The sequence below is a fragment of the Sinocyclocheilus grahami genome, unplaced genomic scaffold (genome assembly GCF_001515645.1).
Source record: "Sinocyclocheilus grahami isolate Dianchi unplaced genomic scaffold, SAMN03320097.WGS_v1.1 scaffold103.1, whole genome shotgun sequence".
In the NCBI taxonomy this organism is placed as follows: Eukaryota; Metazoa; Chordata; class Actinopteri; order Cypriniformes; family Cyprinidae; genus Sinocyclocheilus; species Sinocyclocheilus grahami.
This window is the reverse complement of record NW_015505282.1, coordinates 241578-254485: the sequence shown is the minus strand read 5'-3', so window position 1 is coordinate 254485 and position 12908 is coordinate 241578. Positions and strand designations below refer to the sequence as shown.

At 35.8% G+C, this 12908-nt stretch overlaps 1 protein-coding gene across 3 annotated transcripts in view; it reads left to right on the top strand.

Annotated features, from left to right (window-relative positions):
* tasora (transcription activation suppressor a) overlaps positions 1 to 12908 on the top strand; it is a 68791-nt gene that overhangs the window by 12761 nt on the left and 43122 nt on the right. For all 3 annotated transcript variants that reach the window (XM_016276486.1, XM_016276489.1, XM_016276488.1), the window contains 11 exons: positions 776 to 867; positions 954 to 1085; positions 1190 to 1323; positions 3602 to 3633; positions 3968 to 4073; positions 4153 to 4256; positions 4431 to 4537; positions 4606 to 4678; positions 4768 to 4845; positions 7056 to 7625; positions 10410 to 10780. In XM_016276486.1, the coding sequence (XP_016131972.1) occupies positions 776 to 867; positions 954 to 1085; positions 1190 to 1323; positions 3602 to 3633; positions 3968 to 4073; positions 4153 to 4256; positions 4431 to 4537; positions 4606 to 4678; positions 4768 to 4845; positions 7056 to 7625; positions 10410 to 10780 (1799 nt within the window). The remainder of the gene's footprint in view (positions 1 to 775; positions 868 to 953; positions 1086 to 1189; positions 1324 to 3601; positions 3634 to 3967; positions 4074 to 4152; positions 4257 to 4430; positions 4538 to 4605; positions 4679 to 4767; positions 4846 to 7055; positions 7626 to 10409; positions 10781 to 12908) is intronic.

Genomic DNA, 12908 nt, shown 5'->3' with positions numbered 1-12908 from the left:
ATACACCGCAGCTGCAAGTTCCTCACGGCAACCCGTCAAAATAAAAGTTTAGTTTAATGTTCTACTGTCAGAATATATTACTATTTAGCAGTCTTAAGATTCAATGCTACTGCTGCTAATTAATATTAATAAATATTTATTTTTAAAGGAATAATCACGTCTGTTTTCTTTTTAATTTTAACAGTAAACCTCTGTTGTGCAGCACTTTGTTTGCCAAAAAATAAAAGGATTTAATTTTAATTTGATTAGGATAAATTAAATGTTTTATGCTTTCATCTGATTACCAGAAAAATTAAGAACATTTTATAGGGCCCTATTATTGTTTAAAAAAGGACCCTATACAAAAAAAGAATAGGTTTAAAATACAGGCATGTGGTTCTTCATTTATTTTTTTATTAATTCACCATTTGTAAACTGATGTTTACTGTTCATTTTTTAGAAATATCAATAGCATTTGTATTAAAACTATATTCACTGAATGTAATAAAAAAAAATCGAGAATCGAATCGGGACATCTGAATCGATACCCAGCCCTAGTGCGCCACCAATGGAAAGGAATCAAGAGCATAATAAAATAATTGTGGTGAGAGATTGGTAATGAACTGCTATGAACAGGAGGAAAACACCCGTGACTGAGGTCACTTATGAACTGTGTGAAATGGAGAGCTGTTTTTGAGATTGTTTCATGTTCTTTGCTTTGTTGTCTTGACCAGTGAAGTGTAATTTTTGGCATCTGTACTGCATCCAGTGAGTAATGATTATGTTGATGTTGCAGGTGTTTACCTGTGTCAGTTTTCTGATTTACTTCAAATCAGCCCCATTGAGCCTGGATTTACAGGAAACATCATCATATTTAAAGTTATAAAGGTACAGCAGCAGCTTGAATGATGTTGTTTTCAAATGAAACATTAGTGTTGTGGAGTCTGAGAAATGTCCGGTCTTTTGTCCTCCAGGGTAAAGTGAAGAGTGTACATGACTCCATGTCCAAAAGTATGGATCCTACACCTAAATTTGACAGTCATTTCTCCAAGAACTCAACCAGAGTTACGTCTTTACAGTCGTACAGGGCATTCGAGTACACGCAGGTAAAGTCCTTTCTCGAGTAAAATAACTCCTATAGGAATAAAAATATTTTATCAAATGCTCATGATCACATGCATTTGCTGTAAGATGGCTGCTTTCTTCACAGCAATACTTTTACGAGTATGTGGATTTTGAGGTTTCGTCCAGGCCGAGACACTTGTGTCCGTATGCGGTGGTCTCTTTTTACTTTAAAGGCAAAGAGGCTTCAACAGCGGCCCCCAAACCGCTGCCTCCTCTCAGGTATCTGACTGCTCTCCTTTACTCTCAGTATTAAAACGAGGACTAGGAGACTTAAGGACAGTTCCTTTCCTAGAGCCGTAAACGTTATGAACTTTAATATGCGCTGACCTCATATATATTCTTCACTGTCAGTCTTAGTGTAATACACTTTCTGTGCAATACAACACTTTATTTTTTTCTTCTTATTCTGAATTAGGGATATGCCGGTATCAAATTCTCATGTTGCGATTAATTGCTAATGCTTTTATCACGGTATGCAGTATTATCATGGTATTAAAATTTAGTTTAAAAAAAGTGCTGTCATAATACAGTATAACAGGTTTAATAACTTTTTTCTTATAACAAAAATAACCGAACATTTAAATGCAATAAAGCAATACAGAAAAATGTATAAAGTTAAAAGTTTTACACAGATTAAAGTGCAAAAGAACTGTAAAGACCAATAGGTATCACTTTACAATAAGACCTCATTAGTTAACCTTAGTTAATGCATTAACATTCACAATTTGCTACAGAAGTTATTAATCTTTGTTTAAAAGTGTGACTGAACAATAAAGAATCAAAACACTTTCAAACAATATCTAGGGCATGTTGTAGTCCAGATTAAAATGTAAAAAAAGTTTGAAAATAAATAGCCTATTAAGTCTAAATTTATTTCTGCAGTTTAGCGCCATCTGCTGTCAGAGAGTGAAAGTGTGCTTTCATCCAGAGCGTCTCTCACATGTTCCGCCATGTGCTTCTCGTCTGCGCTTGTTTACATCAGAGTGCGCACGCGTCTTTCACGCAGCATACAGCGGTGTTGTGCATTTTGACCAGTTGATGGAAAAAGTATTCTTAAAATGCATTCAAAATTCGGAATAATTTGTAATATATAATTATTCACGGTATTTAGAAGTGCCCACGATAACAATATCGTGCATATTCATTACCGTGATATATCGCATCACCGGCACAAGTCTATTCTGAATACAATACTCTCTTATTGTGCAATGTAATTAATTTTCTTATGTTAAATGTTGGGCTGCAACAAACAATTATTTTGATAATTGATTATTAGAACGATTAATCGACTAATCCTCGATTATTTCACTGATTATATTTTCAACATATATTTTCATATTCATCCAAGGCAGCTCAGCAGCTTCAGGTTTGCTCTGAAGAGCTGTGTGTGTTAAAAGTCTCTTTTTATTAATATTTTACATATTATAACAACACTTTATAAAAGAAAAAGGATGAAAAACTCCAACAGAGCTCCCCACCCTCACTGCACCGTTATTATACATTATATTATGCACACTCTTATTCTATTCTATACCATATTATTATTTGTTAACATATATATGCATGTACACATAGATAAATATATATATACACATGTTCATTCGTATACTATACATATATGTATAGTATATACCTCAGGTCCAACATTGAACCACAATAGATTAAAAAGAAAAAGGAGGGAAACTACGGAAGTTCTAAGCGGCCATGCATTTTTTTTTTTTCCTTGTTTTCTCGTTATAACTTATTTTCTCGTTATATCGACATAACGAGAGTTGTTTTCTTGTTATAACGACTTAATTTCTCGTGATCTCGACATAAAAAAAGTTGTTCTCTAAGTTACAAAACTGCGCCAACAGGTGGCACTATTGACCTGAATATAACTGATGGGGTGTTGTAGGCTATGCTGTATGTCCACTTTCCTGTACGCGTTTGAGATAGAATATGAACGACCTCGTGATCGCTATAATTTGTACAGTATTGTTCATTAGGCTACTGACATTTAATTCATTCATAAATGTTAAATGCTTGAATCAATATGACTATTTTGTGTATTAAGTTCTTGCTAGATGCATGAGTTTCACCAACGCGTTCTGTGTCATAAAATAAGAACTGCTTATTAAAACCAAGGTTGACGTCACCAATACAAAATTTGGATCCATTCGCTCTATGTATGTTGTGTGTGTTCTTTTTAATTGCATTCAGGAGGGCTGAATTACAGTCCTGCATTACAGCGCCACACTGGTCAAACCACATTATTGCAGGCTCTTACATAAGCTTTTTTTTAGTCAACATTGTCGACTAATCGTTTTAGCCCTAGTTGAAAGTAAGTCTTAGTGCAGTTCAGCTTTATATTGTGTAAACATAGTTACGTTTGTATTTCATGTTTTGTTGTATGTGCATTATGTGATATATGTAAATTATGCTATCCTAATTTCATTGTACGTATGTAAAAGGAATTCATCATTCATCATTAAAATTGTCTTGTGTTGTTCCTCAGGTCCAACAGTCAGCCATCAGGGACGAGCAAAGGTGGGCATCACTTGATTCAGCAAAACAGCATTTTGTTTCAGTTATTAAAGGAACAGATCACCAGTGTTTTCTGTGGAACCCAAAAGCATTTTTTAAAATTAATTATCCGATCTCTTCTCTATACTGCTCCAAAAAGGACAAAAGAACACCATACAAGTAGTTTGTAGTAGTTTTACGTCCTTTGTGAAGTCACTATCACAATAAACCGTCGTTGTATTGAAAAAAATCTTCAAATTCACCTTTAGTAGAATAGGAAAAAAATAACAGAATACGTGACATGAGGTCAAATAAATAATGACAGAATTTTGTTCATTTCCTTTTGTTGTTGTGATAGGTAGGCGCTGTTACACGGTATGGCGAGGGCATTTTGTGAATGGGGGAAAAGACGTGTACCAGGCCAGCCTTCGATCGCTCTCTCAACCTTTCCTGCCCTACAAACTGTGAGTCAACAGCAGTCACCATGTGTGTGTTAAGTGACACCGGGCATGTGATAATGAACAATGGCTGTTGTTGTTTCAGGCCAGAGAAGATTGAGATCGGTAAAGTCATGAGCCTGCAGCAGGTCAAGCAGAAGATCCCGTCTGCCCTCTTCTCCTGGAGCCTCTACACGGGCAGCCATGAAGGTTTGAGCACTGATTTAACAGCCTATGCTTTAAACAGCCTGGAGCCTTAAAGTATAGTATATTGTGATATGCATGTTTGTTTTGTTTCTTTATTGGTGTTTTGAATATTAATGTAGGTATGTTAATGAGAAAAGATGATGTGATGTAAATAATGGATGTGCTTTGTTATTGTAGTGTCTAAAAGTGGCATGTTCTGCAGTCTGTTTGACGTGGTGGAGAAAGAGCGAACTTCTCCGAAGAGCTTGATCGCATTGCTGCAGAAACTGGAGGAGGAGGGTCTGGTGAGCATCAGTCCTGATTCATGTTTCTGCAGCTGTGTGCGCATGAGCTGATTGTCTCTTCACTGCAGGTGCTGGTGAATATGGTGAAGGACAGAGGTTTTCTCTTCTTGCTTTCTGCCAGTCAAATGGACAACTCAAGCGGTATGATCTAATGATGGTCAAATGCTAGTGTAAAAGTAACCCTATCTTTGAAATATCTGAATGAAATAGACTCTATTTTGATTTTATAGAGCGACGAGGCGGTTGGAAAATGTCCTCTATACAAGCACTTTTTATTTACCGTGAGAAGCGTGACTGGTTGAAGAGCGGTGAGTATTTGGAGAGATGCACGTGGTTAAATGGAACATATTTCAATAATATGTTTCAAGAAACATATTTAATGCAAGTATGCAAACACAGACGGGAATGCTTTGCTAGCACTTAGTCTCACTCTTAACGGTTCTTGTGGAGAAAAGAAACTTAATTTCCAATGGGGGGGGGGGGCATTGTATTGCCTTCAAATGTCTGTGCTATTAAACAGATGTTATTGTTCATGTAGATATTCATAAACATGCACAGTTTATCTTAATTCAGCTAACTTGGTCAACGAGGTTCTCTTCAAGCTAATGTTGTTGCAGTGCCAAAATTCAATAGACTTACTGATACTAATGAAATACACATTCTAACTGTTTAACTTGGTTTGACTTTTTTCTGTAAATAATAGCATTATTAAAATAAATTAGTGTGAACTTAATAGTAAGCAATTAACAATAAAATATATACAAATATAATGCTTTGTAAATGTATTCATATTATAATGCATTGTATATTTTCATAAATGTAGCGACGTTAAAATGCATTATAATATTTGAAGGTTTGTTTATGAAGTGTTTTCATGCATTATATTTTCTAAAGGTGTGACAGTGAATAGATAAGTGTTATAATGCACAGTGTTAGGAAGGTTACTTTGGAAATGTGATGGGTTACAGATTACAAGCTACCCTATTTGAAATGTAATGAGTAGTGTAACTTTTAATTACTTTATTAAAGTAATGTAACTGACTACATTTGATTACTTTTCTAAATTTAAATTTCTAAATGTTTCTAAACTGTTAATCGCTGTGAAACATGTAAAGCAGGCAGGGTTAACCTTACAGTAGTGCTCAACACTGATTACTGTCAGACCTTCATCATTTGAGTTAAGATCAAATGTGTCCTAAACTCCTGAAACATTGGTGTCTCATATTTTAGAGCAGTCAATGCAATTTTGGAAAGAAATCAATCAAATCTGTGTGTGTGAGAAAATATTAAGATGTAACCCCCTTTGTAATCGTTAACATTTTCATAAGTAACTAATTTAACTACACTTTTTTTTTTCACAGTAACTGTAACCGATTGCAATTACATTTATTGGTAACACTTTATTTTAAGGTGTCCTTGTTGCACGTTACATGTACTTACTATTATAATAACAATAAATTATGCATAATTACATGCAAGTAACCCTAAACCAAACCCTAACCATAGAGTAAATACATGTAGTTAATTAATATTACTCAGTACTTAAATGTATAATTACACTGTGACAAGAACACCTTAAAATAAAGTGTAACGCATTTATTTTGTAATTAAATTATGTAACGCTGTTACATGTAACTAGTTACTCCCCAACACTGATAATGTATTATGTATTTTATAATGTATTAATGTATAACTGTGGTATTCATGAAATCATACAATGCATTATAAGGTGCATTACCAGGCACAATTAATGCATTAAAACTATGTTTGTAGTGCGTTATATATGTGACCCTGGAGCACAAAAGCACAGGTATATTTGTAGCAATAGCCAACAATACATTGTATGGGTCAAAATTATCCATTTTTCTTTTATGCCAAAAATCTTTAGGATATTAAGTAAAGATCATGTTCCATGAAGATATTTAGCAATTTTCCTACCGTAAATATATAAAAACTTAATTTCTGATTAGTAATATGCATTGCTAAGAACTTCATTTGGACAACTTTAAAGGTGATTTTAATATAAATATTTTGTTATTTCAATATTATAATATTATCTCAATATTTAGATTTTTTTTGCACCCTCAGATTCCAGATTTTCAAATAGTTGTATCTCAGCCAAATATTGTCCTATCCTCACAAACGATACATCAATGGAAAGCTTATTTATTCAGCAAAATTTACTCTTATGACTGGTTTTGGGGTCCAGGGTCACACATGAAGGCTTTAAATAGTGTTAACCAATTAACTAACCTTAAAATATGCAAGGAAATGGTAACAATGAAGAATACATTTTCCAAACAGCATTTTGCTTTTCAGTATTATTTCTGTTTAATTTGTATTTTTCTCAATTGATTTTTAAGATTCAGCTGACAGTGGCATTCAGAACACAACAATGTACAGAATCAAGCTGCCTTTGCTTGAAGTGTCTGCGTTTTCATATTTGCATAGAATGTGTTTCACCGATCAGATCTTAATTTTATGATGTGGTAATGAAACTGTCTGTGTCTTGGTAAAGCATCGGAGAGCTGTAGAGCTGTGTCGTCAGAGCATCACAGTCCCATCATGCCCCAGCACGACTGGTTCATGTCCGCTCTCCACTGCGCTCTGAGCAAGGCTCGCGGCGAGCCTCCTGCTGACCTCAGCGCCACCGTAGAGCAGCAGGTTTACGACTACCTCACTCACCTCCGCGAGGGCAAGCCCCTGCAGCGCGGCCGCACCGACTACGACCCCAAACTGGACACCAGGGAGAAGCTGTTTCCCGCGCCCCGGAAGAAGACCAACTGGGAGAGCTTCGTGCGGCCCTACATCTACAAGCCTGCCATGTTCACCATGCTTCTGGAGAGCGTGAAGGAGAAGGTGGAGGAGCTGCGGGGTCAGCCTGAGGGAGCAGCCCCTCATAATGACCCGGGCAAAGTCCAGGAGCTGCTGAAGCTCATCCAGAGGAACAAGAAGAGCTCGAAGGGAGAGGAGGGAGATCCAGAGCCGGCAGAGGACGCCTGCGCGCTGAAGAGGAAGCTGGATCTCGACGCTCATGAGGGAAGCTCAAAACGCCAGAGAAATCAGCCCAGCGCAGAATTAAGAGAAGGTGAGGAGAACGAAGGTTAGGGCTGCACCATGAACCGTGTATCATGATTTCTGTTTCTCTCGATTTATTACGCATAATCGTCTGCAGTATTGGCCCGTCGGTTGTTTATCATGTAAATATTTTTTGCCATTTGCGTTATCTTGCATCAAGCCTCCTCAAGCTTTCATGGATGTGGTCGCCAGATTGCATGTAGTTTGAAGTTCAGTGATCTCTATTGAGAGGTTCTGCCCAAAATAAAAGTATAAGGGGCTGTTCACACAGAACTAGTGTTCATTTTGTCAGCCATTTTTAATTTAGTCTTAGTCTTAAGCCCCGTTCACACCAAGGACGATAACTATAAAGATATAGTTCTAAAAATCATTCTCAATATTAAAGAACCGAGTCCACACCACAGCTATAACGATAAAGAGACAGAGAAATTATATTGTTGCGATCACTTTCAGAACGATTATTATTTAGATAAACGATAAAAACATTGACAGCCAATCAGATTCAGTCCTGCTATAACGAACTGGAGAATTTAAAGCGGCAGATGAGCGTGCGCTTAGAATAAACAGACGATATTGGTGTATGTGGACGGTAATATCGTTATCTTTATAGTTATCGTTCTTGGTGTGAACGGGCCTTTAGACTTTAAAATTAATCTCAGTCCTGTGTCAGATGTGCTTTTTACTTATCATTAATTTAAGCCTCAATTTAGTCCTGAAGTAGCTAGTCGTCTTCCAGGAAATCAGCCTATTAAATTCTGGACTAGACTTATGTCTAAGACTATTTAAAACCATGACAGAGAAAGCAGATTTCTGCTAATCTGGTTTAAAGGGCCATTTTAGTCTAGGACTAGGCTTAATCTCTGTCCGGGAAACCACCCCTAAATGTCTGAGCATTTTAGTCTAGTTCTAGTCAATGAAATATTTTCGTCATGCTGTTTAATGGTTAAACTGATTTAAATGGTTAAATAATTATTTGTGCTCAAAATTATAATGGCAATGATTGTTGTCATTTGAGATTTATTTTTGCGTTTCAGGTATTGCACTTTCACCAGTTCCATTCCTCATTTCAATAATTGCAATAATGTTTCTCTATTAACACAACAGTAAAAAAAAATATGCAAAACAGTTGGCAGAAAATGTATCCTTTTAACAGAGAAGCTCTGATTTGAGGATTTAAACTTTTGATATCTGGCAACCGCAAACATGAAAGCTTGCGTAGTAGAAGCGTGTTCAGCAGTCTCTTTTGTCTCTTTTTTTCGACTTTGGTATAGTTTTTATTTTTTTAAATACATTTTAGTCTTGTCTTTTATCATCAATGTTATTGCATGTTGATATAGTCATAGTTATTGTTTATTGACTTTATTGTCATCTCGTTTTAGCCATGGAAAAAAAAGCTTGTCAAAAAACATTTTCCGTTAATGAAATTAACACTACACAGAACCCTATTTTCTATTGTTTTTCTATGTAAACGAAGCTGTACGGACGTGAATGACTGTTGCACTCGCGTCTTTTGCAGCGTCTCGCACAAGCACCACGTTTTTAAGACGCCGTGTCAGGTTAAAATAATTTAAACTTTTATCGCTGTGCCGCTCATCAGTGTCAGTTCCAATACAGTGGACCAATGAGAAGACTAAATCTCTGCAAACCATGCAAATTGACTTTCTCTTCATTTGTTGTAATTATGTAAAAGTTATTATTGCAGTTATGTAAGTGCAATTATTTTGAAGAAGAAATGTAAACATTTAATGACAGCAACCATGATTAATAAAAGTGATTATATTTTTGAGCAAAATAACTGTGATTTAACCATTTAACCGTTATCATGCAGCCCTAATGAAGATGATCTTGTAAAAAATAGACAGGAGATGAAGATGCAGCTTAGTTTCTCGATGCACTAGGTCTTGTTTGCACTGAAAATGTGCTTTTGAGGAGGAGTTTGAACTAGGGCTGTCAAAATGGCTGAAAAACTCAATTAGAATTTTGTACTTTAATATTGTCAATATTCAAATTTAAAAGTCATTATTTCAGTTACGGTGAAAAAAGCTTTTGGCGTCTCTCCTGAGGCCACAAGAGAGCGCATCGAGCAAGATATAACTAATGCATGCTTATTCAAAGCAATAAAATAACTTCTGTGAAAGAAGTGCATAATGTTTAAAATAATGCTTATAAACCATATATAATTAAGTTGCTTAAACAATTAGAAATAAAACAGCCTCATTTATATATGTATAGTTTAATACAATGGACCGAAAACCGATCACAAATAGTACAATCTTCATTTTAAAAAAATCAGATGCAGTGAGATGGGGAAAAAAATGCCATAAAATCTCGAGACATGTTTTTTAAAAAGGTGAACTTTAATTTTAAACATGCGGCTCTCTTGTGAGAGAAGCTAGTGCAGTGGTGATAGATGTCCCTATCAGAAAATGCGATAAATATGCCTTCTGTGTGAACGGCTTGGTTTTGACATAAACAACATCTCAGCATTGATGTTCTCTTTTTCCGCAATATTTTGAATGAATAACGTAGCAGCGCTGAGCTAGTGGGTTCAACTGGATAGGACATTAAAATGCAAGAAAACCTACATGGTCGTCGCATCTCGTGCGCCACTGATAAGGCAGTCCGAGGCACACATAAAATTCAAATGCAACGTTTTTGCTTTTAAATATAAATTTTTATTTTAAATTCGACGAGTATTCTAAATTAAATAAAAAATTGACAGCCCTAGTTTGAATTGAGTAACAGCTGTTTACTGTTGCTGTCAGTGGTTAATCTAGTGTCTTCTCTTGATCAGCGGACGACAGACAGTCCACTCCATCTCTGACTAATCTTCTGAGCAGCGTCGGTCTTCAGGACACAGACCTGAGAAAAAACAAGACTCAGCTGGGAGCGCTGAAGATCATGGAGATCCTGGACCGCTTCGGAAAGCCCAGTCTTGACACGGACCTGCGCAGAGGCAAGAGGCAGGGGGCGCTGGAGGTCTTGAGGATGATAGACACCCTGACCAGAGGAGCCGCAGAGTCTCCTGAAGACACCGCCGCGACGGACATTTCTGACTCCGCTCTGTTCGACAGCATGTCAAGACTCGGTCTCCCGACCGACCGCGACATTGACCTCAGGGAGAGATTCGTGGAGGAGGAACCCGAGAGGAGCGACTGTCTAGAGGTAGATCAGTGTGCTCAAACATCTCCACATCTACACCCTCACATACTCTACTTTAGTAGGGCTGCCTCTAAATAGATAAGACAAAAAAAATGTAGTTAGTTAGTCACAGAAAAAAGTGGTCCGTGTTCGTAATGGACAGATAGTTAAGGGCTGGTCCTTGCGTTAATTACATTATATCGGGCAGGAAATACAAACGTTAGCCTATTATTTATCCATCTCAAATACTGCTTATCATTTGAAACTGAAATATGTACCCTGCCATTCAAAAGTTTGGGATCAGTAAGGTTTTTATTTTTTTATAGAAGTTTCTTTTGCTTATCAAGGCTTTATCTATTTGACCAAAAATACAGGAAAAAACTGATATCTTATGAAATATAATTACTAATTATTAATATACTCTAAAGTGTAATTTATTTCTGTGATCAAAGCTGTATTTTCAGCATCATTACTCCAGTCTTCAGTGTCACGTGATCTTCAGAAATCATTCTAATATGCTGATTTATTATCAATGTTGGAAACAGTTTTGCTATTTTAATATTTTTTGGGACCTGTGATTATATATATTTTTTTCAAGATTCTTTTGAAGTATAAAAAGTAAAAAAAAACTGAAAAAAAAGTGTTTATTTAAAATAGAAATGTTACAATATACACTACTATTCAAAAGTTTGGGGTCAGTCAATGTTTTCTTTCTTTTTTTTTTTAAGACATTAATGCTTTTGTTCAGAAAGGACGTGTTAAATGATAAAAAGTGATAGTAAAGACTTTTATTGTTAGAAAATATTTCTATTTTGAATAAATGCTGTTCTTCAAAGAAAAATCAAAGAAAAAAGTTCCAAACAGGTTCCAAAAAATGTTAAGCAGCACAAAACAATTTCAACACTGATTATTGAAATGAACTGGGGGTGTAACGGTACACGTATTTGTACTGAAAATGTTCGGTACGGGTCTTTCTGTTCTATATGTATGTGTACCGAACAAATAATTTCATGTCAATCAGTTTTTCAGGAAATTCAGACAATACGTGCCGTTTTGGCACTCTTTGATGAGGCGAGACAGATCGCTGTATAGAAGCTCAGTTTTAACTGCAACTAGTTTTAACGCAAAATAAACATGAATGAACATTTCACATAATCGCTCAGTGTTTCACTCGCGGAAAGACGTCATTAAAACAGCTTGTAAACAAAATGTCACGTAGCATTTCACTTGCCTCCGGCAAGTCATCAGTGTCCACAGCTCGTTATTTGCTAAAGAAATTAAGTCTAGAGCATTTTGAGAAATATTAGACTATATATTTCATTATATTTTACTTGACCTGTTAGTGATGTCTTGATTATTTAATGCGTTTAAATAAATCTTTTATGAAACAAGTTAAGACTTTGTTTGTAAATGATTATATAGAGCAGAATCTGAGGTAGATTTTTATCCCTAAGAAAATTAGAATTGTAATTGAATTTATTTAAAGAAAAAGCTATTTCAGTGAACCATTGTTTAATTAAAAAAAAAAAGTTTAGTTTTTTTTCTCCTGCTGTACAGAAACCATAACGAACCGTGACGTCAAAACCGTCATGTTTGTGTACCGTTACACCCCTAAAATGAACCAATTAAAATTTTTAAAGAAATGCTCTCTGATTATGTAATATGTACAGTGGGTACGGAAAGTATTCAGACCCCCTTAAATTTTTCACTCTTTGTTATATTGCAGCCATTTGCTAAAATCATTTAAGTTAAATTTTTTTCCTCATTAATGTACACACAGCACCCCATATTGACAGAAAAACACAGAATTGTTGACATTTTTGCAGATTTATTAAAAAAGAAAAACTGAAATATCACATGGTCCTAAGTATTCAGACCCTTTGCTGTGACACTCATATATTTAACTCAGGTGCTGTCCATTTCTTCTGATCATCCTTGAGATGGTTCTACACCATTTGAGTCCAGCTGTGTTTGGTTATACTGATTGGACTTGATTAGGAAAGCCACACACCTGTCTATATAAGACCTTACAGCTCACAGTGCATGTCAGAGCAAATGAGAATCATGAGGTCAAAGGAACTGCCTGAAGAGCTCAGAGACAGAATTGTGGCAAGGCACAGATCTGGCCAAGGCTACAAAAAAAATTCTGCTG